This window comes from Nuphar pumila, chromosome 4 (genome assembly GCF_984573655.1).
Source record: "Nuphar pumila chromosome 4, dmNupPumi1.hap1.1, whole genome shotgun sequence".
In the NCBI taxonomy this organism is placed as follows: domain Eukaryota; kingdom Viridiplantae; phylum Streptophyta; class Magnoliopsida; order Nymphaeales; family Nymphaeaceae; genus Nuphar; species Nuphar pumila.
This window is the reverse complement of record NC_143252.1, coordinates 144,043,683-144,067,333: the sequence shown is the minus strand read 5'-3', so window position 1 is coordinate 144,067,333 and position 23,651 is coordinate 144,043,683. Positions and strand designations below refer to the sequence as shown.

At 36.9% G+C, this 23,651-nt stretch overlaps 1 protein-coding gene across 1 annotated transcript; it reads left to right on the top strand.

Moving 5' to 3' along the window:
- The first annotated feature begins 8,172 nt into the window (after positions 1-8,172).
- LOC149841464 (polyadenylate-binding protein-interacting protein 7-like) lies at positions 8,173-23,431 on the top strand. The gene is made up of 6 exons (XM_090003857.1): positions 8,173-8,450; positions 12,504-13,396; positions 14,331-14,745; positions 14,869-14,939; positions 22,161-22,285; positions 22,874-23,431. Exons 2-6 carry the CDS (start codon positions 12,572-12,574, stop codon positions 23,175-23,177), a joined length of 1,740 nt encoding a protein of 579 aa, XP_089859983.1. The 5' UTR covers positions 8,173-8,450; positions 12,504-12,571; the 3' UTR covers positions 23,178-23,431.
- The last annotated feature ends 220 nt before the right edge of the window (positions 23,432-23,651 follow it).

Below are 23,651 nucleotides of genomic sequence, written 5' to 3'. Positions count from 1 at the left end.
AAAATTATTGTCTTGAGAGGAAATCAGCAATTTTGTCTTTTCAACTTAGCAGGGGTTAGTGATAATTAACCCAAGTTAATTTGAAGAAAATATGTTATTAAACTAATGGAGTATAAAAACTTTAGGTGTATTTTTGAAAATTTTCCTTTTCCTTAAAATCTCTCCACCTGATCATTTAAACAAAACGCCCTACCTCCAAGACTTGAAAACAATTGATTTACAAGATAAGTATCAAGCCTAATTTTAGCAAACCATTGTCTTGGCTTCCATAACCGACAAGGGCAATTGCCCCGAGGGGGGGGGGGGGGGTGGCATAGTTGGGTGGGGACCTTACACGCTAGACGGGCAATCAAGGTTCGATTTCTATGAGCTTCTTCTCTTTAAGCAAGTCAGCACCTAGCATAGGCCTCAAGTCAAGTCTCACACTTTTAAGCTGCTGGCCAATGTAGGTATGGCAGGCTGAGCCAGTGAGATCAGCTGGGTGTGGTTTCTTCGGGTTGAAAAGGAGAGTGGTCCATGGTCTTCTCATCAGTTGCATCGAGCCAGACTCACATTTGTATAACTGCTTGTTCGGTATGTACGCTAAATGTAGGTGCTTGCCAAGTGTTTGTTAGAATGCCTCAACAAGATGGCGTGTCATGGAACGCTTTGCTTTCTGGGTTTGTTACATAATGCAGAGGGGATGATGCAGTTGCATTGTTTTGTGATATGGTGAGGAGTAGGATTCGACCTAATGAGTTGGATTTGGCTACCGGTATGTGCCTTGTGTTTTGGGGCTATGCTTCCACGATCAAGCTAGGGACTGCGTAAAAGCCATGTTAATGGATATGAACACACACGGATTTGAAACACGAATACATGATTTGTATGAAAAAGTATGACATGACGGCATCTAGCTTTAAACCTTCAACATGTATATATCTATTTTTACAATTTGAATATACAAACAATATTTTTTAACAATAGAATAATCAATAGATAAAAACTATTTAAAATGCAAAGAGTCTCGGGCACATGTCATAATGTATCACATCATATGCCTTCCGAATGTAAAATAAAAGTAGTTTTTTTTTTTTTACATTCTCGTCTCGTAAAAAGTTTGTTTGAACTCATCAAATTGACTCAGCAAGCTGAACATGAATAACAGGTGTTGGCTCTGCTTGGCTTGGCCGCAGCTTGTAAAGAGTTCAATCAAACTCGTAAAACCAACTCGACAAGTCTAACATAATAACAGGTGTTTGGCTCTTCTCATATAGGGTCGTAAAGTAATAATAAATACATTTCAGATACATCTTATATCATATAATACAGTGTAAAATAAATTATCAAAGCGTTTGGCTTGCAACCTGCTATAAGTTCAATTCCGATTGCTTCCAATACCATGTATTTTTCTTTAAATGAATCAGTTTGACATTAACATGTCTAGAGTTCAAATCATACTAATTCCAACTTTAAAATAATGCATTTTGTGTAAACAAGCCAGCTCGATCACGGCTCGTTTAGCTCATGCTTATGAGCTCAAGCTCGGCTGAACTCGAGACAAAAATGTGCCAAGCTTGAGCACCTCCTGTTTGGTTTGTTCAGCTCGTTTGCCAGCCCTACCCAACTCACATGCCATGCATGTTTAAAAGTAATAGGTGTGGTGTGGTACTTACCAAAAGTCACCTCCTCAGTGAATGGATGCATCATGCATGGCATCCAGTGATTGAACCGAGTACATTACAATATATGACAATATCTTAGTTCGAACCACAGACCAACATAGGTCTCAAGGACACTGATGGTGTTTTTTTTTTGCTCAATACTTTGGTTGCCAACCAAAATTTGTGCCACTTGACCAATGTTGTCAGTATCGGTATGGGCCCTGAATCGTTTTTGCCCAATGTTATCGGCGTATCGGCAGAATTTCGATATGCTGCAGTGCATCAAAGTATATTTTTTTTAATATTGTTTTAAAATTATTTTAGTGGTTTTAACAAGTGTCATGTTATGATTGATATGTAATAATTTTTTTTTTTAGCTGATACAGAAACGATTCGGCTGAGTATCGGTATCGGCCAATACAGCTGTAGCCGGCAGCCCAACGATTGATCGGTTCCCATACCGATACTGACAACATTGGTTTGGCCAACGATTCAGGTGAATCGGCCGATACTGATTCTCAAGTGAATCATTCTGAATCAGCTAAAAAATAATTTTAAAAACATTTTGTGTCAATCAGAACGTGACACGTGTTAAAACCATTAAAATAATATTTAAATAGTAATTTTAAGCATTTTTTATTTTATTAAAAATAACTAATTCAGGTTAGTATCGTATCTATTTTCTGCCGATATGGTATCGGCCTAATCGAACTCCTCTTGAGGTTTTTTCTCTGATCGAGAAAAAATGATATAAAAGATCTGACAATGACCTTGATAGGGCCAATAAAATTATAATCTATGAATTATTAAAAATGGCTGTCCAGCTTAAAAATATCAAAGCGGTGTAAACGGTTTAGGTTCCGGTCCAATATCCGATTGAATTTGAGCCCATTTAGTCAAATTCATTAGTCACCGGTATTAGAGGTGTCAACGGGTCAGGTTTGGTTTGAACCCAGGTGGAACCAAACCCAGATCTCAGTTGAGATGCTTGTACAGGGTCCAGAACCATGTCCAATTGGTATGGGTCAGGTCCAGATCAAACCTGACCCATTGACTCCCCTAACCCGTATCAGTTTACTAATCAGAGTCGGATTTGATCGGAGTATTTCTGCATCTGAACCCAAGTCCCAACTGGATCCTGACTTAAAATCCAACAGTCTGACCTGATCATATTGAAATATGTATCTGATTAAGGTATATAAGCTAATCAGATCAGGTCCAGTAGCAGCACTCTGCCTCCAAGTCTGATTAACCTAGATCAGACTCCACCCAACCTGATTCAGCCTACAGGGCTTTTGAAGGGTTGTTTTTTTAGTGTTTCTCTCAAATCTGACCATACAGATGTGTTCTACCACTACAAGAAACCTGTGGATTAGCGATGACCAAAATCCGTCTATAATCCGATGCTAATCCGTCGCTAAACAGTTTAGTGACGGATTAGCGTTGGATTAGAGACGGATAGATTTCATCGCAGAATTTTTCGACGCTAAGTAGCGACAGAACTTATCCATTGCTACTTTCGTCGCTAATTTGCGATGAATTAGTGACAGACATGATCCATCGTGAGTGCTTTGCTATTTTAAATTAGCGATGGATACTATCCTCGCTAATCCGTCGCTAAATTTAAAAAAAAAATTAAAAAAATTTACTCCCTGCCGGAGCGTTCTCCGACATGAAGCATTTTTTTTTGCACAGAACCGTCGGCCCACCACCACCACCTCCCTCTCTTCTGACGGTCGCGCCCTCCTCTCCCTCCTCCCAACGGCCCAGCTCTCTGACCCCATCCTCACCTCCTGGAACCCTTCCCAGCCAACCCCTTGCTCCTGACAGGGCGCCACCTGCTCCCCTGACAGCCCCGTCACCTCCGTCAGCATCCCCTCCACCTTCCTCAACTCCACCCTCCCCCCACTGCTCTCCTCCCTCCAGCTCCTCAACCTCATTGCCACCAACCTCTCTGGCACCATCCCCCCCGAACTCAGCGACCTCCTCGACCTCAGCTCCAACGCCCTCCTCGGCCACATCCCTTCTCAACTCGACCGCTTGGCTTCCCTCCAGATCCTCCTCCTCAACTCCAACCGCCTCTCCGGTCCCATTCCCTCCCAGTTAGGCAATCTCTCCCACCTCTGCATCCTCTGCGACGCTCGCAATTCCATCGACCTGAAATCATAACCCCCACAAAATTGTTAGGCCGAAAATGGAAAACCATGCTCGAAAAAAAAAACCACTTACCGAACCCCAGGTGGGACGGTTTAAATCTCAGTCGATTTAAATTTCGAATAGGGGGGGGAGGAAAATTTTAAATCAATAGTACAAAATTTCGAATAGGGGGGGGGGGGAGATTTTATAGTAATTGACTCTTGCATGATCTCATTCCGATGCATGACTACATTTTTATGATGTTTAAAAATCAATAGTACAAATTTTTTATAAATATTATAAAATATTTAAGATTTAAAAAAATCATATTTTTTAATCAGAAAAACATGATCCAAATGCCTTTTCTAGCAAATCAAACATGTTGATCGCATCTGCACGATCAGATTTATGAAAAAAAAAATAGAAATCTCTTGTTTGCTTGTGGTAGGCATGAAATGGAGTAGGCAACTACCATCTACTATATATCTATATGTATATATGAGCACAATGCTAAATGAAACATGTTATTGGATTATTTATATTTTTTGAAAATTATAACTATACAGATGTGATCTATATATTTGTTTTTATAAGAATCATTTCTTGGAGCATTTGATTTTAATGCATGGATAGGTATTTATAAAGTTTCAAAAATCAATGGCCTATAATTTTCATAAATTTTTTGAAGCTCTGGATATTATTTTTCATCCAAAATGCATGATTCAAGTGTTTATTATAATAAATCAGTCATGTTGAACACGTCTATGAGTTTAGAACTTTGAAAAAAAAAGTATAAAATATTCAATAGCATGTTTCATTTAGCATTGTTCCCACATCTATATGTATATATATATATATATATATATAAAGAGAGAGAGAGAGAGAGAGAGAGTGTGTGATGGTGTATCTTTCAAACCATTCTAAACCCCTTTCTAAAACATATTTGAGTGTGTTTTTGTTTAAACTAAGCCCACATGTATGATCTCAACGATTTATTTAGTAGAAAACATGTATTAGTTTAAGCATTTTTGAAGTTTATGTGTTTTTAGCTTAATAAAAATATCATTGGTATATATTGTACAAAAAAATTGATTAACTAAAAATAAAGATTTTTTGTTAAATTGATGAATCCTAAGTATGGTTTTTAATAAATAAGTAATGATAAACACATCACGGTTTTGAATGAAGCAAAATACTTGTGCAAATATGTTTTTTTAAAGAGGTTTGTGATGGGTTGGGAGATAAATCAGCAGGAAGATACGCATTACCCTGTCTCTCTTTAATATATATATTGAGAGAAAGAGAGAGCAATGAGTTTGTGTTAAAGGAGATATGCTAAATGAAACGTGCTAAATGAGTTTTTCAGGGTTTTTTATTTTATTTTTAATTTCTAACCGTACAAATGTGATCTATGTACTTGATTTTATAGTGATCAGATCTTGAAGTGTTAGATTTCGAAACATGGGTGAGCTTTTGTAACGTTTGAAAAATCAATGGTCTAATTAAAATCTTTATGAATTTTTGAGGCTCCAAATATCAATTTTCATCGAAAACAAATGATCCAGGTGTGGTTTTCTCATAAATTGACCATGCCCAACACATTTATGGAGTCGAAACTATGAAAAAAATAGCAAAAAAACAGAAAAACCTATTTAACATGTTTCATTTAGTATATTTTATTTAGCACATATACACGTGTATTATGTGTATTGATTCTATACCCACGAGTGTATAGGCAGCCCTATATATATCGTTTTCCGGCTATTGTGACATCGGAAACTAGCAAAATCAACCCTTCTCAAAAACTACAACTGGTCGTATAATGTTGAGACTCGTGAATGCCCTTCACTATAGTAATTGTAATAATTTTGGACCCAATTTGGCTTGAAACAAGCCACCCTTGTCTTCCACTATTTTGACATAAAATTGATCGGAAACCATAAGGTGGCAGCATCCATGCTGGATGGTGTGACCCCTCACAGCACTCTCTTTGTAAACTCAAAATGAGTGTAGCATCGGACACCTCTAGCGTCGAATGAGGCCGGACTTGTCAGACATGTCTGATTTTGTTTTGTTTTTTAATTTTTGTCACATGGTTTGGGCGGGAACCAGACCTTTAGCTCCAAGACCGTGGCTAAATGTACAAAATAAAGCATGTCGAATCATTTAGATGTTCTTATGCATGCCTCTCTCTCTCTCTCTCTCTCTCTCTCTCTCTCTCTCTCTCTCTCTCTCTCTATATATATATATATATATATATATATATATTGGCTCTGCTTCAATTGGTAAAACCCTTGATGTATGTCTTGCTTACCTGAGAGTACACCCAGCTTCAACTTGCATAAAAGGACACTACTGTTGGGTTTCAAACTTATAATATTTTGTCAACTTGGTGACATTCACCGCCCCTGCCAAACGAGTGGAGCCCTAGAATATGAAAACTGAAAATACGATAACTATTTCATGGATTTTTTTTTCTTTTCTCTTGAATCTAAACGTATGCTTAGTTTTATAAAAGCCCACTCTTGAATCATCCTATTTTGATGCATAAACAAGACTTTTTTAAGGCTTTAAAATCAATGGCTCATAATCTTCATAAATATTCAAGCATTAAAAAATTATATTTTTCATCAAAAATACATGATCCAATGGTTAATTCCTAGCAAATCACCAGGTCAAGCACATCCACATGGTTAGATTTGCAAAAAAAGTGTTGAAAATGCTCATAATTTGAGTTCTCATATTTAGGTTCTCATATTCTAGTGACTATATATATATATGATTTTGAAAACCTCTTCAATGAAAAACCCTTCCAAACCTCAAAATGGATGTTTTATTAGACTTTCAGTGTTTTTTTTTTTAGTTCTAACCAGATAGATGTGATCTATATGCTTGTTTTTATAGGAATCGGTGCTTGAAACATTGGATTCTAGTGCATGGATAGGTTTTTATAAGCTTAAAAAATCAATGGTGTATAATTTTTATAATTTTTTAGGGTTTCAAATACCATTTTTTCTATACAAAATTCATGATCCAAGTGTTTATTTTTAGTAAATCAATCATGTTAAACATTCTTTATGGTCATAAATTTGAAAAAAAATCTATTTGGTAGGTTTTGCATAGTTTCCATTTTGCAAAACCCTCCGAAATCTCCTTAATTGACGTTTTATTGAATTTTTGATGTTTTTTTTTCAAAATTCTGACCGTAATGTGATCTATATATTTGTTTTTATATGAATCATTTCTTGGAGCACTTATTCCAATGTATGGATGAGTTTTAATAACTTTCAAAATCAATGACATGCAATTTTCATAAATTTTTTTAGGCTCCAAATAGCATTTTTTCTATCCAAAATTTATGATCCTATAGTAAATCAATCACACTCTAAATTTTGAAAAAAAAAACACTAAAAAGTTTCATTGAAAAGGTTTGGGAGGGTTTTCATTAGGGAGGTTTTGAGTTCTCATATATATATATATATATATATATATATATATATATATATATATATATATATATATATATATATATATATATATATAAAAGAACTAATGTGTGAACTAAAATTTTTATGTTTTTTTTGTTTTTTTTCTTTTTATGTAATTGTACAAATGTGATATGCATACTTGGTTTTATAAGAAACCGCTCTTGAACTGTTCGATTTTGATGCATAAATGAGCTTTTTTTAAGGTTTTAAAATCATTGGCTTATAATCTTTATAAATATTCAAGCATTCAAAAATCACATTTTTTTTTTTAAAATACACTGATCCAATGGTTGATTCCTATCAAATTAACCATGCCAAGCACATCCACGTGGTTGGATTTGAAAAAAAATATTGTTGAAAATACTCATATTTCTAGTTCTCATGTTATATATATATAGTGATTGGTAACTGCTCACACATTAGGTGTTAAATGAGCGTACCAAATGAGTTTTTCGGTTTTTTTATTTTATTTATAAATTTTATGTATTTGATTTTTATAGGAATCATCTTTTGAAGGGTTCTATTCCGACACAAGGATAGGTTTTTATAAGGTTAGAAAAATCTACGGTCCAAAAATATCATTTTTTTCATCCAAAATACATGATTCAAGTGTCAAGCACTTTGTGTTTAAGCCGAGCTCTATGCTTAGCTCCAGCGAGCTGTTGACCTTCACGTGCACCTTTTGTGACTGAGATCGAGACGAGCCCATCACGAGCTCTTCGTCTCTGTTTCATTCTTTCCCGGCCCTTATTTGCTTCTTATGCAAGGGCATAACAGTAACTCGACCAGAAGCGTTTCTCGGGGAGATGGCATATATGAAATTCCGACGCCACATGAGTGCATTTTAAAACCCACGAAGCAATAAAAAAAAGGCATATAAATAGTGGTTTCTGGGGTCAGACTTTGCAACGGAGTGAGAGTAGGGGAAGGGGATGGGGTTTCTTGTCTTATGAGGCATCTCTGCCTCTCTCTGGTGCTGGTGGGAGAAAGAGAGGGTTTTCGAACAGAAAATTAGGGGTTTTCTTGGCTGGAAGATCGATCTAGGATTTAAGCCCTACGCCGTTTCTCTTAATTTTTTCGAATTTTCCGTTTTTTCTCTCTTTTTTTGTTCGCAATTTGCCGATGGACGTTCTTCTTTCTCTCATCTACACCGCAATCTCCTCTCTGATTGAGCTTCTGAAAGGTATGGCTCCGAAGATCCGAACGGTGTGCTCCGATGGTTAAGTTTCTACTGAATTTCTAGTATTTGTTGGCGTTTTAATCCATAGGATCCGGGACCGAAGCTTCCTTTCCTTCTCCTGGTTGCTTTCGGACGGTCAGGATGGTTTTCTGCGTGAATTTGTTCTGTTTGGGTTGTAATTTTCGCTGATTTTAGCGGGTTAGATTTTCTGGATTGATTGTTTTATCTTCATGGCGTTCTTGAATTTTCTTCGGTCATCGTCTTCTTCTTCTTCTTCTTTTAACTGTATTTTATGTGCCGTAAAGAATGTTTATTTCTGATTGGATGATATCCTAAGTAAATATTGGGAGCTTTGGGTTTTTACTGATTGTTAGAGTTAAAATTGGTAAGAATTATAAAGGTTTTTGTATTTTACCTTCTTTTTAAAATATTTTATCTCATTCTTATCTATCGATGCACTCTTTCTCTGTCGTTCTTTTTCTTCTTCCGTTTCTGGTGTGTTTCCGTGTAGAATTCTTCCTTTAGTTTTCTGAACTTTAAAGTGCAATTATCTGTGCGAGCGAGGCTAGTAGAAAATAGATTCTTGTTGTTCGAAATCAATTGGAGCTCTGGAATTATGTTTTTGAGATTGGCCATTTGGAACTCTTTTGCTTTCAGATGGGGAGATCTTAAAATCTATTCCAGGTTGCTAGTCAGATGATCGAAGGAGTTCTAAACGTAAAGAATTTGAAGGGCTTGCTAAATCCTACCATTTACTTGTTGTACTTGATCAAATTTCTTTTGGATGTGTTCCTTGTTTATTTGCTGCAACAATATCTATTGTGAACCATCTAAAATGTGCTTAAGTTTTGCACATATTTCTGTTTAATGATGGTTTTCTCATTCTTCTCTTTTCTTATTTATGAAACAACTGGTTGCTTTCCATGAGAGTTATCCGGCATAGGCAAGAATTATCAGTTTGTTTTTCTGGTCGATGTTTAGAAATATGTAATACTCTGGGAGCCTCCTCTAGAAGCTGTATTTGATCAACGAGAATGAGTGGAAACTGGAAAGCACATGGAAACTGGAAAGCACATCATATACTTTGCAGGGCTATTAACTTTATGCTTTCTTTCTTTAAGAAGGCATTTGTTACACTCCCACTCAAGGGGAAGGGCCACTTTGAATGGAAAGTGCTTCCCCAAGGAAGGTGGTATGAACCCATTTTGATAGGAAAGTTCCTTTTTTGCATTGATTATTTGGGTCCGAGCATGTATTTTTCGTAGACATGTTTGTTTGACCCTTTGTAGGAAAGACACCCTATTTCCTATGAAAGAGAGCATTTTTCATAGGAAAGGACATGAACTAAACACCCCTTAAAAGTGTTTCATGTGACGTATGTTTTTGGGCTCCAGCACCACTGGCGTTGTCCATTACTTGCCACAATACTTTGTGAAGATTAGAGCATTCCGTCATCAGTTTTAAGTAGTTTTGTCAGCCATGATCATCTTTGTTTGAAGTAAAATAAAATAAATTGAGTTGTCTTTCTCATTTTTCTGCTCAGCTTGTCCAAGTTAGCTTGACTTCTATCAAGCTGTTAAACAGTTTTTCAGTCCAGTCAGAGCTCATTTGTTTGGTTCAGAAGAATTACTCCATTGTCTTAAAAGATATGAATAATGAGGTATCATAACCCGTATCTGCCAGGCCCAAAATAAGATATGTATTGTATTGTATCTTAAAAATCATATTTTTAATAAAAACCCAAAAATTCTAAAACATAAGAAAAAATCAGGAAATTATTTTAAAAAGTCATGACACACGAAACAATGATAAATAAAACCATAATATCATGTATCAAGCAATTATTAGCTGCACAAGACATCAAACATTTAATAATCAAGATAATATGCTATGAATGACATGCATACAACAACAACAACAACTACGCCTTCATCCCAAAACAATTGGGGTCGGCGATATGAACCAAAAAAGAAAATCATTCTGGGTCTTCCACATGAATCCTTCTCCTCCAATCATTTCTATCCAATGTCATGTCCTCGGTGAGGTTCAAAGCATTCGTATCCTTTCCTATCATCTCCATCCAAGTCTTCTTAGGCCTACCCCGACCTCTTTTAACTAATATATTTTCTCATTTCTCCATCCTTCTAACTGGAGCATCATTAGGCCTTCGCCGAATATATCCAAACCACCGTAAACGATTCTCTCTCATCTTATTTTCAATGGATGCAACGCCTACTTTCTTACGTATCTCCTCGTTTCGAATCTTATCTTTTATTGTATTTTCACACATCCATCTAAGCATACGCATCTCAACTATACTCATTTTTTGAATATGATGTCTCTTGGCAGCCCAACATTCCGTACCATATAGTAAAGCGGGCCTAATTGTCGTCCTATAAAACTTTTCCTTCAACCGCAATGACATTCTACGATTGCACAACACTCCAGTTGTACTTTTTCATTTCATCCACCCAACCTTTATCCTATGATTTACATCTCCATCAATTTCTCCATACTTTTGAATGATAGATCCCAAATATTTGAAACAGTCATCCACCGGTATTTCTTGCTCACCAAGCTTCACTACACTCCCATCACTACTTCGTTGCTTACTAAACCGACATTCCATATATTTTGTCTTACTCTTACTCAACTTAAAACCTCTTGCTTCCAATGACATGCATATCTCACAAAAAATGCAAACTGTGAAATAATGTGCATATTAAACAACAAAACTAAGCAAATAAGTCACAAGATTCATAATAGTGCATGTTTACATAAACAAAAACAAAATCACAAAGTGTTTCTCAATACTTAAAAATTTTACATAACCATTTTTTTTCAAAGTTCAAACAAGAATTGAGACTGCTTCTTCTTCTTCTTGCAAGAAATCTACCCCAAATCACTCCCAAGTTCTTTTTGGAATGAATATGAACTCACCCTAAGGAATTTTATATGTTCCAAAAAGAAAAAAGTGAACTGAGTGCAACGTAAATTGCACTAATTGTGTAATCGGTGTGTATCGCACGATACAAAGGTGTATCGTATGATACACTCGATACAGGTACGGCTGTGTATCGCATCGTTTCCCCCCAAAGTATCGTACCATATCATACTATACTTACAACACTGCTTTTGACTCCTGTCATAACTCATGCTTCATTATTATAATCAATTTAATCAATCTCTTTATCTGAACCTAACATCTGCCCTCCCTTCAAGCTGCATACAACTAGGTAAACCTGCTAGGGATTATAAGTCCTGTGTAGGCTTCATAACAGATAATTAGCATCTATATTTGCTTGATATTCGGCACTCTTTTTAATGAAATTATCAGTTTAGCGTTTTGAACTTTGACGAGGGAAGGAGTATAGGTCCCATCTGTGATGGCTTGTGTCACATACCCCAATTTGTAACCACAAGTTTATCATCTAGTAATAGAAGGAGGCAAACATTTATTCACCAACCTGAAGTTACACTAATATTATGTACTCTGTTCCAAGCTCTCTAATGGCTCAAAGTTTCCTTCAGACATGTGAATAAGAAATGTCATGAAAGTTCCACTTGGTCGCTTCTAAGAATCATATGACATTCCACCTAACGGTAAATATGAATGGATTCATAAAAACTACCGCAGAAGAAAGTATTCATCATTCAAAGGGAAATCATATTAAATCTAATATGATTCATTTCTGGTAAAGAAAAATCAAATTTTGACACATCGATTATCTGAGGTTTTTGTCTTTTGAAATACAATCAGTTGAAGAACTCCAATAATCATTGTAACACACAAAAGTCTTGGGAACAGCTGTGTGCATTGTTAGAAGTTGTTAACTGCCAAGATGATCACAAGACAACATATATTTACTTCATTCCTGATGGTTAAAAAATTGCAGAAAAAACATGACTAGATTTTTTGGGCATTCATTTTCTGCCTTTTTCAGATATGTAGAGGATTTTATTTTCTTGTGATTTTCCATGTAAGAGCTCTGCTGTAGTAATTCTGTTGCTTAATCTATTTAATTCTTAATTGTCATTTTGATGTTTATTTTTCAGGTTTGGGGTAGCAGTTTGTGGCTGCTTCATCTTTCCCTTCCAGGAGGGTTCCCTACTCTTGTTGTTGTATGTGCAATAGGGTCATATCTATTAACATTAGAATTAAAATGAACTTGTCTGCTAAGGACATTCAGACCAACAAAAGCACGAAGCTGAATACATTGAGTAAGATGACAACTTTAAATCCAAATGCCGCAGAGTTTGTTCCTTCTGCTCTCAAGTCTTCTTCTGGAAGTGGCAGTTTTCTTGAGGTTGCGAAGATTGGTGTCAGAGGTAGCTCAGGAAAGGCAATTTTAAATCGGACAGATTCCATTATTTCAAATAATTCAGATGAAGAGGCTCACCAGTACTGGCGCCGACAGCTTCCTGATGATATTACTCCAGATTTCAAGTTTATGGCTAGAGATGAGCAGCCAGGACCTAGTGATATCTCACTTGCTGGTTTTTCCTTGCATGATGGCATCAATCTGTCAAGGTTTTCCTCATCAGTGAGTGGCAATCAGTTGTTGAACAAGTCACAAGAAATTTCTTCTCATGAGGATGGTGATACAAGCGCAAACAACAATATGTTATTTTATGTTCCTGCATATGGAGAAGAGCAGTCATCGTCAGCTTTTTTGACATTGCCAACTAACCCATGGGACAAGCAGTTACTGAATGGTGATCAGCATTTGAACAAGGGAAGCAAGGGTCTTTCTTTCAATGGAGATTCTAGTGCTGGTTTTTTTAATGCCTTTTTGAGTGAACAGGTGGGGCTCGATAATAGCATGACTAACAATATGGAACTCTTGGCGAAAGAATTTCCTGGTTTTGCTGCTGAAAGCCTGTTAGACGTTTACTATGCCAATGGATGTGATTTGAGCTCAACTATTGAGATGCTTGCACACCTTGAGGTATAAAGTTGGTGAGTCTGTATGAGCTAACTGTTCACGTATGAATATGTGCTGAACTAGACTTAATGATCTATTGCCAGTTGACAGGCAAGTTTCCGGAAAATAATCCCCAATTTTCTACTTTCATTGAGTTGGCTTTCGGGTTTCATTCAAATGCATTATCTATTCATGACCTCATTCTTACCCAGCCCAGGGCCCATACCACTATGTGTAGGACCAGCTCAGACCTGATTGGATGTCCATTAGGGTTAGACCCGATGGGTGTGACTACCTGGATCCAGTTTTGGCAGTGGAATAAACTGACCTGCAACTGGAGCTGCAACAACCATATGTTAGTGTGATCTGGGCCCAAACACATAAGAATATATGGTTATGGTGCAGTCTCTGTGCAGTTGTAAAATGTTGGAGCTGGATACATCTCATGTCTGGCTTGCTAAAATAGTATAATTTTAGGAGATCGTTAGTCTGAACTTTGCTTTGACCCCACCAGTTGCTGATCAAGCAGCATGGAATTTGGCCTTTTCTGGGAATCTGTGGAAAATTTTGCATGCTGAGAAACAAAAAAGGAAGGGAAGTGTGGTGTAAGAATTAATTTTTAAGTGAACTGCCTAAAACAGAGGCATTGTTGAAGTGATGACAAAAGTGGGTATACAAAAATGGAAAATGAGAGTTGGTTTATGATTTTGTTCAGGGCAATTTGATAATTATTTCTGTTGCCTTCTAGTCTTTTTGTATGTTTTTTGTAAGCGATACAGCATAGTTGCTTTACCATCTCAGATATATGATGTGTAAAAGATAGTATTTTCATAAGCCACATTGATTTCACCATTGTGTACTCAACTTGGTTAGTTCTGGTTTCCTCTCTATAGCCAAGGAGATATTGCTAAATAGTTTTTTTTTTCCTTTTATTTCTTTTCCCATCTATAATTTGCAGCTTGAGGGAGATTCAAGGCTTAATCAAAATATCAGTTTGAAAACCTTGTCAGCACCAAACCTCAGTTCCCTTGACTTTCCTGCACTTCCAGTAGCAGATTCTGGGAATGACCTACCCAAGTATGCTGGAGATGATCTTGTGCAAGCTGTCAATCCCTATAGATCAATTGGCAACGACAGTCTGCTTTTTGGAAAATCTAGTTTTTCTGGTACATCTAGAAATGCAACAGATTTTGCTTCAGCAGTGCGTAAACTTGCCTCACCTGAATCTGGTCATTGGAAGTATGAAAAAAATGGTTCAACAGATATAAGTATGGACACAAGTAGAGGTTCCCAGCTTCTGAATGGCGACAGGTTGCAGAATTATGGCGAGGCACGTTCAGCTCCTGTCTGGCTTGAGACTGGAGATGTAGTGGGTAATGATCATGAGTATATTGCTATTCATCATCTTTCCTTTTTTTTTCTTAATTTCTCCTGTTATCTTAACGGGTTATTTAACTTCTGCATTGCATCTGCACATGGCAAAATTGGGATGGCAGAAAATATGTATTCAGAACTTAGGGAAGAAGCTCGAGATCACGCACGCATTCGCAACGCTTACTTTGAACAGGTAATTCTTCTGCAAGACTTGTGACTCAGACATTGATAGAATCCACTGATTGCTGTGAAGCTATACCATTATAACAAGTCTGACATCCCAAGACTCAAGGATATCTCAGCTGCTTCTCACCAAATGATTTTTCTGTCTAGTATACATGTACTTTCCCTTTATAGGGGGCTAGGCCAAGGGAAATAACCCCCCCCCCCCCCCCCAAATAAAAAGAAAAAAGATTGTGCACATTGGTAAGTCTCCACTCTCCAGTTGGTATAACGCTTCAGGTCCCCCTTAGCACCCAGCTTCGACACAAGGGATGCTCCCATTGTGTTTTGAACTCATGACATCCCTTCAGCTTGGTGACATTCACAAGTTCTCCTTGCAGATGCGGCGGAGCCCTTTGTGGGCTAAAGATGTCATTATTTGCCCCCTTCAAATTCTTAGTAAATCTTCTTTTGCCCCTTTGTTCAAATTTTTATAAGTTAATATTTTCTTTCATATGTATGTGAAGTGGTATTTATACCCAAATAAAATATAATTCCTTTACATATTCAATCTCAAACAGTTAGGGGCATCTTAAATCCTTATCATCTCCGCTTAAAATTCCTTCTTGCACCTAACCCTTTTTTCTCTTATTTTTCTTTTTGTATATTCCCCTTCTCTTTTAATGGGGATTCCTTGGTCGGAGAAGACTGGTGTTCTGTTGTATTCCTATGTTCTCATGCCAGCTTTAGTACGTGTCTGTCAAAATGTTTCACTCACTAAGGGCATGTTAGCAATGCCCTGTGATTTTTGGTTCCTGTGATTGTAAGTCAAGGCATATCAAATTGATACCTTGTGTGATTTTCTCAGACTGGTACCATGAATAGGTCTATCTTTTGAATGTCTCATCTTCAAGAGATCCTACTGCAAAAAAAAATATAAGATACACTGCATCATCTCAACTCACTGAGGCTTATTTCCTTGACCTGATTTGTGAGACATCAAAGGCAGTATATCCAAAGTTTTGAAGCTTAAGGTTTTCTTGTGTTCAAATTAACACAAACTTATATAAGTTTCTAAATGAATTCATCTTGCAACCAAAACTAGTAAAACCATGATAAAATCTTGCAGAAGGCATAGTTGCATGCAATACCAGAGCAACAGTTCATGAATATAATCATTGTCATTATTTGAATATCCATGAAAAAGTAGTTGTAATTATGATTGTGATTGCCAGCTGTGATTATTTTTGCCTCTTTTTGCCTTGAAACTTATGAAAGTAGATAATGAGGTTGGGCTACTGATCTACTTTCTCAGTTTCTACCCTCTCAACTTCTCCTTTCTCAAGCTTCAAAGAAGCATGCCCTAAGATTTTCCCACAATTTCTGTGATCATACTCGGGTGGGTGATTGTAATGAAGTATGCGGAAGAATCAAGAATGCGAATGCATTCACAATGTCCAACAATGGATTTAGCACAAAGAAGAAATCCACTAAAGGATAATACTAAAGGCCTTATAACAAGGCTACACACATAAAATAAACACTCTTTTTATTAAAGAGGAGCTCACAAAAGCAATACAAACACAAGGGGGGAAAGCCTCTATTTATACATTTCAAGGGACCACAAGGGGGCTCCCAATAGAGTCGGGAGCCCCCAACGGTCACATTTGTGACTGTTGGGGGGCCCCAACGATTCTATGGTGGGGCCCCCTATGTGGCCTCAAAAAAGAAAAATAACAAATAAAAAGAAAAGAAATGCAAAAAAAAAGAAAGGAAGAAAAATACCCCTATCGGGTATTATGTAAAAAGACCATAATACCCCTATCAGGTATTATGAGTATTTGAAGAAATATATATATATATATTGATACATATATTTTAACACCCTTCTTCAAACTTTACGAGGAGATGATCGAAAGTTTGCCAAAGAGAAACAAGAAGCGGGGAGCAGGAAGTGCTTTCGTAAAAAAGTTTGCGAGCTGATATTCGAATGTGACGTATGTCTGTGTAATTGTCCCACGAAGATACTCATCACAAACATAATGACAGTCCATTTCTATATGTTTGGTCCGTTCATAAAAGGTGTGATTGCTGACAATGTAGATGGCACTTTTGTTGTCACAACAAAGCTTCGAGGCACTGTAAATTTCAACTCTCATATCTTGAAGAAGACTTCGAAACCACACAAGTTCCATTGTAGTGGTTGTCATAGCCTGCTACTCAGCCTCACTAGATGACAAGGAGACTTTCTGTTATTTCTTGCATCTCCAAGCAATTAACGAGTCTCCTAAAAAGACACAAAAAATAGTAGTTGAGATTTTATCATTTGGGTTTCCTCCCCAATCAGCATCAGTATAGGCAAGCAAATTTAATGAAGAGAGTGATGATAAAAATAGCCCTTTAGTTAGAGTGTTTTTTATGTAGCAAATAATCCGAAGCACGACACTCATATGTACAGTTGTAAGAGCATGCTGGAATTGGCTAGCAGAGTGAACAACGTGAGCGATGTCTGGCCTGGTGATGGCTAGATAGGTGAGAGATCCAAAGAGTTGTCTGTAGGGTCATCCAGAAGAACCCCATTCTCCAATCGTAGTTTAGCGTTGATAACTTCTGGAGCCTCCACCTTTTTGTCATCTGAAATTTCATATTTGGAACATATATCTGCAGCAAGCTTCATCTGTCATAATATATACCCTCGAGGCGAGTATGCAACTTCATTGTCAAGAAAATATCTGAGGAAACCCAAATCAGACATATCAAAGTTATCTTTTAACATATTTTTAACATCAATAATATCACTTTCATCATTGGATGTGATGATCATATCATCAACATAAAGCAAAAGAATAACAATACTATTATCTGCACTTTTAACAAAGAGAGTAGTGTCAGTAATAACATGAATGAAATCCCAACTTGATCATGATAGCATTAAATCTATCACATCAAGCCTTAGGAGCTTGTTTAAGACCATATAAAGCTTTTAATAATTTAAGGGTTTGACCTTGATCAAGAGTAATTCCCGACGGGGCGTCCATGTATACTTCCTCGTTTAATTGACCATTAAGAAAGGCATTTTTAACATCTAATTGAAATATAGGTCATTTCTTAGATGAGGCTACAACAATGAGGGTTCGGACACTAATCATTCGACCAACAGGGGTAAACATATCCTCATAGTCAATGTTGTATTCTTGTGAGTATCCCTTAGCCACTAATCTTGTTTTATATCGTTCTAAGGAACCATCACTTTTTGTCTAAACTTTGTAAACCCAACGACATCCAATAGCTTTTTTATTTGGAGGGAGCTGAACTATTTTCCAAGTTTTAGCCTTCTTTAAGGCATCTAGTTCCACCCTCATTGCCTCAATCCAAGCTCTATAATTTGGTGAGAGAGATTCATATGAAACAAATCTATTAGGTGAGATTGATTATCTAGAAGAGCGACTAAGGGAGGTTTCTTCTAGAGGTTCATTAAGCCGCAAGAATTTTTCTAAAGCACTAATAGGTTTCTCTTGCTCACGCTGAATGTAAACATGTAGATTGTCATCATTAGTTGGTGATGTTTCAATATTAGGTGTATCTTCTAATATTTCGTACTGACTAGAAGTGTCATCATGTGTATCTTCTAAAAGATCATTTAAAAACATATATTCAATTTCATTTTGTTTGTCTAATATTTCAAATCCGTTCTCATCTTCTAGAAATGTCACATCTTTTGAGACATATAACTTATTGTTTTTATAATCAAAACATCTATATCCCTTTTGATTTTCACCATATCCCAAGAATACACATTCAATAGCCTTTGGTGATAATTTATCTCTTTTATGTAAAAGAACAAAGCATTTACATCCAAAAATACGAAGACGATTGAAATCGGGTGTAATTTTAAAAAGTTTTTCGTAAGGAGAGATATTATTTAATTTTGAGGACGACATCCGATTGATTAAGTGAAGGTTAACACGGCTTCGGCCCAAAAATTTTTAGGAATATTTTTATAAATAAGTAATGATCTAGTGGTTTTTTAAAATATGCCTATGTTTTCTTTTTGATAGACCGTTTTGTTGTGGAGTTCTTGGATATGATCTTTGATGACAAATGCCATGTTGTTTTAAATATGTTTGAAATTTATTTGATAGGTATTCTCCTCCGGAGTCGGATCTAAGAATGGATATGTGACTTTGAAATTGATTTTAAATTTTTTGCACAAAATTTTTTAAAAAAGGTATAGACTTCCGATTTAAGATTAACAAAATAAATCCATACATATCTAGTATAATCATCAATAAAGGTCACATAATATGAGTAACCACCTTTAGATAGAACCGGAGATGGTCCCCACGTATTGGAATGCACCAATTCAAATGGTCTAGTGGAAATAAAGGTTCTTCTAGGAAATGGAATGAACTTCATTTTTTCAAAAATGCAATCTTTGCAATTGATATTTTTTTCTTTACAAAATTTGTTTCTAAAAGGAAAAAGATACATTTTAGAATAACTTGGATGTTTAAGTCTTTTATGCCAAGTTTCAATACTTTTATTTTGGACATAGGTACAAAAAGAGTTTGTAGTGAGTGTCAAGTGATCCATGTAATAAAGACATTTCTTTCTATGGCTTTGCCCAATCCGCTTCTCGGACTGAAGATCCTGCACAAAGCACCCTTGAGATGAGAAAGATATTTTACATACATGGTCGGTAATTTGGGAAACGGAAAAAAGGTTGAGATTTATTTTATGAATTACTTTTGGAACAAAAAACTTTTGAAAATTTTTAGGATCTAGAGTTCCAATTCCATTTATTTTGAGAAAAGTTCCATCGACCGTAGAGACACAAGATATTTTTGAATTGGTGCATACGTTGCTTAAAGCATTTTCATGGGGAGTCATGTGGAAAGAAACTTTGGAATCTAAAATCCAAGAAAACGTACCGGGAGGTGATGACGAGGCAATGGCGACACCGGAGGTGGAGGAAGTAGCCTTTAAGATTTGTTAGAGAGCCATGGATATTTGACCAAGAGTGTCCTTGAGATCCCCGATTTTGCCTTCATCTTCTTTAGTGGAGGATTCCTCAACGGAAGCCACCTTAGGCTTGAAAGTCTCATTTAATTTTGGGCATGCGGTTTTAATATGTCCTGGCCCATAACAATGATGACATATAATCATCTTCCTTCCACCATTTTCTTGTTTTCCAAAATGAGGTGGCTTGTATGTTTTAACATGATTGTCGGGGTTTGGATACGGCAAGAACTTTATACATGCTGAGTTTCTTCTTGAGTAATTTCGGCAATGGCATCTTCTAATCTATGTCACAGGGATTCGGCTAGGAGGGTGCCGCACCCGCGTCGACGCGACTCGACGCGGGTGCGGGTGCCGCACCGGGTGCGGTCAACTTGATCCTGGGTGCGTTGATCGCACCCAGGATCATTAATGTCCATTTTTTAAAAAAAAAAAAATTGCCCAAATGGACTTCGAATTTTTTTTAAAAAAACTTTATGCTAGTCTGTCAGCTGCTGACAGACTAGCATAAAGTAAGTTTTTCACGCACAGTTGCTGACAGCTGCAAAGTTTAAAAAAAAAACCCGCCTATTCCCCAACCCCCTTTATATATATATATATTACTTATTACATTTTTGCCCCTGCCGCACCCCCGCACTCGGGTTTTTTGGAAGTGCCGAATCCCCGCACCCGCACCCGCACCCATGTGACATAGCTTCTAATGGAGGAAGAGTGGATCTATGAAGGAGTGAGGATCTTACTTGTTCAAATTTGGGACGAAGCCCAAATAAAAATTGAAACAATCTATCTTGTTCCATTTGTTTTTGTTTAAGCTCAACATCCTCCATAGCCACCCATTTAGGCTCTAAAAGAGTCAATTCATCCCACAAAGGGTTTAGAGCACTATAGTAATCTTCGATGCTCATATCCCCTTGTTTTGTAGTTCTAATTTTCTCTTACAAGAAATAGGTTCTTGCAAGATCTTTTTAGGTATACATACCCTTCATAAAAAAACAAGCTTTATTGGTTCGGCGAAATTTAGCAATATTTGTATGTACCTTTAGTTCAACATTATTCATAAAACATGCTAGGATTTTTGCATGGTTGCTCTCCCAATCTTCTACTTGTCGTTGATGGTCTTCTATTGCTTTGAGGCGAGCATCTCCCCCAAGAGTTTTTTCTTGACCTCCTTCCATCTTCGTGAGCTTCAGTTGGGGTTCCGAAACGATCCCCGTTACATAACCCCAAAGCTTCTTTTCTTTGAGATTATTTTTCATTGTGGATGCCCACATTATGTAATTTTTTCCATTGAGCTTGAATGATAGGTCGATCTTGGTCTCCATTGCTTCAATAAGAGAATATATAAAAGTAGAGAGAGAGACAAGCTTTCACCTTGGAAGAATCGGATGGCTCTGATACCGTGTAATGAAGTATGCGGAAGAATCAAGAGTGCAAATGCATTCACAATGACCAACAATGGACTTAGTACAAAGGCACAAAGAATAAATCCACTAAGGGATAATACGAAAGGCCTTGTAACAAGGCTACACACATAAAATAAACTCTCTTTTTATTAAAGAGGAGCTCACAAAAGCAATACAAACACAAGGGGGGAAAGCCCCTATTTATACATTTCAAGGGACCACAAGGGGGCTCCCAATAGAGTCGTTGGGAGCCCCCAACGACTCTATGGTGGTGCCCCCTATGTGGCTTCAAAAAAGAAAAATAACAAATAAAAAAATAAAAAGAAAAGAAATGCAAAAAAAAGAAAAGAAGAAAAATACCCCTATCGGGTATTATGTAAAAAGACCATAATACCCCTATCGGGTATTATGGGTATTTGAAGGTATATATTTTAACAGTGATTTTTTTTTGTTTGTGATTTCACTTATCAGGATTTCAACTCAATAATTAATATATCATCTTACCAACCTAAGGGAAATATCATAAGATGTGTTTTTTTTCAACCTGAGCTACTTGCAGAACGTGATCTTCTGACCATGTATTAGTCTTTTAGTTGTTACCTCATAAATGCCTTTAGCTTCTAAAATACTAGATTCGTCAAACGTATTTGTGTTACTGGAATATTTTGAAGTCCGTGTACGGTGGTGCCTCAAGCATATTGCGTTTACCATGATTTCATTCTTGTATTTGTCTGCCTAATTTAAATCTACTCTTTAAGCAAACAAATTATTGTACTTCTAATGAATCCTAATTCAGGAATTTCTATTAAATTTCTGATGTACTTTGACAGGCAAGGCAGGCTTATCTTATCGGGAACAAAGCCTTAGCTAAGGAACTGAGCATAAAGGGGCAACTACACAATATGCATATGAAGGCAGCTCATGGGAAAGCTAGAGAATCTATTTTCCGGCAGAGGTTGGTCACTTATATCACATGGACGCTTCACTTAGCTTGTATGTCCCATGTTGACATGACGCAACACTGGATACGACATAAGATACATCAGAACACTTGCTGGGCATAGTCAAATAAAGTGTCACTGTTTTTAACTTTATCCATATTTAATGATATTAATTGTCTATTTTATATTTACTTGCCTGTTTTTGTTTTGAAATTTGTGATTGGTTACATACATTGCATTTCAGTTTTCAACCTGGTTTTCTTGTTATAATGAGTTAGCAATTTTCCCTTAAGATTATATTCATGTTTTTGCTTTATATATGCGTGTGCACGTGTGGTCATGTCCCCGTGTCCTAGGTTTTACAAACCCCCTGTTTTGCCAAGCTTGTCCATGTCAAACCATGCCTGTGTCAACATCTATGTGACATAGTTGGTCATTTAATGGTCTATCCTTGTCTTCCCTGACCTTCCCTTTCCCAATCCATCCCACCCCTCCCCTCCAACACCAAACGACAGCCTTACACTAGCTTCTGTACATGCATAGAGATCCCGTTAGGGTATTGAAGGAAAAGGCTAACTCTACTAACTCTATATTTGATGTAGGAACCCATTTGCATCTAATGCCCAGGGGTACGGCAAAGTACAGGAGGGCATGATAGATTTGCATGGTTTGCACGTGAGTGAAGCTATACATGTTTTGAGGCATGAACTCAGCATCGTTAGAAACACTGCAAGAACAGCATCCCAGCGCCTGCAAGTGTACATCTGTGTGGGAACTGGGCACCACACAAAAGGATCTCGCACGCCTTCTAGGCTGCCAATTGCAGTCGAGAGATACCTGCTCGAAGAAGAGGGTCTGGAGTACAGCGAGCCACAACCAGGATTGCTGCGAGTTGTGATATATTGACTCACTGTAAGGTATAGAGAGAGACACTCATTCCATTCTTGTATTTCTGTACATGAAAGAAAGAAGATGCAAAAATCAAGGCCACCTGCTAAGAAAGAAAAAAAAAATTGTTCCTGTTTAAAGGTGACGTTCTTGTCGAGTTTTGTAATTTTTTTTGGGTGAGTACATGTAGCCCCCATTTCTCATACTTTATGTTCTGCTGTACGGGAAGTAAATTCTGCCTCCACCTTCCGGGGGCTGTTGCTTAAGCCTCACCAACCTTGTCTCCATATTTGTTGATTAAATGCTGATGCTCTCAAGCTTAACGGGCCAATAATTTGCAGCTGTAAATCAAAGGTAGCTTAAAGTTTCTTCTGTGAATATCCGAATAGCAGGTTTCTGGTGATTATGAATCAGATAGACAAAAATACAGGTGAAAGAAGAATGTTTGTATTACCATGAATAATTTGAAATTTTGAAGTGTATTGCAGCTTA

Bases quoted from the DNA above. Each gene is read 5' to 3' on its own strand.
- LOC149841464 (XM_090003857.1), top strand. From the start codon at position 12,572: ATGTGCAATAGGGTCATATCTATTAACATTAGAATTAAAATGAACTTG. The intron at 13,397-14,330 runs GTATAAAGTTGG...TATAATTTGCAG, and splicing joins AGATGCTTGCACACCTTGAG to CTTGAGGGAGATTCAAGGCT. The intron at 14,940-22,160 runs GTAATTCTTCTG...GTACTTTGACAG, and splicing joins GCAACGCTTACTTTGAACAG to GCAAGGCAGGCTTATCTTAT.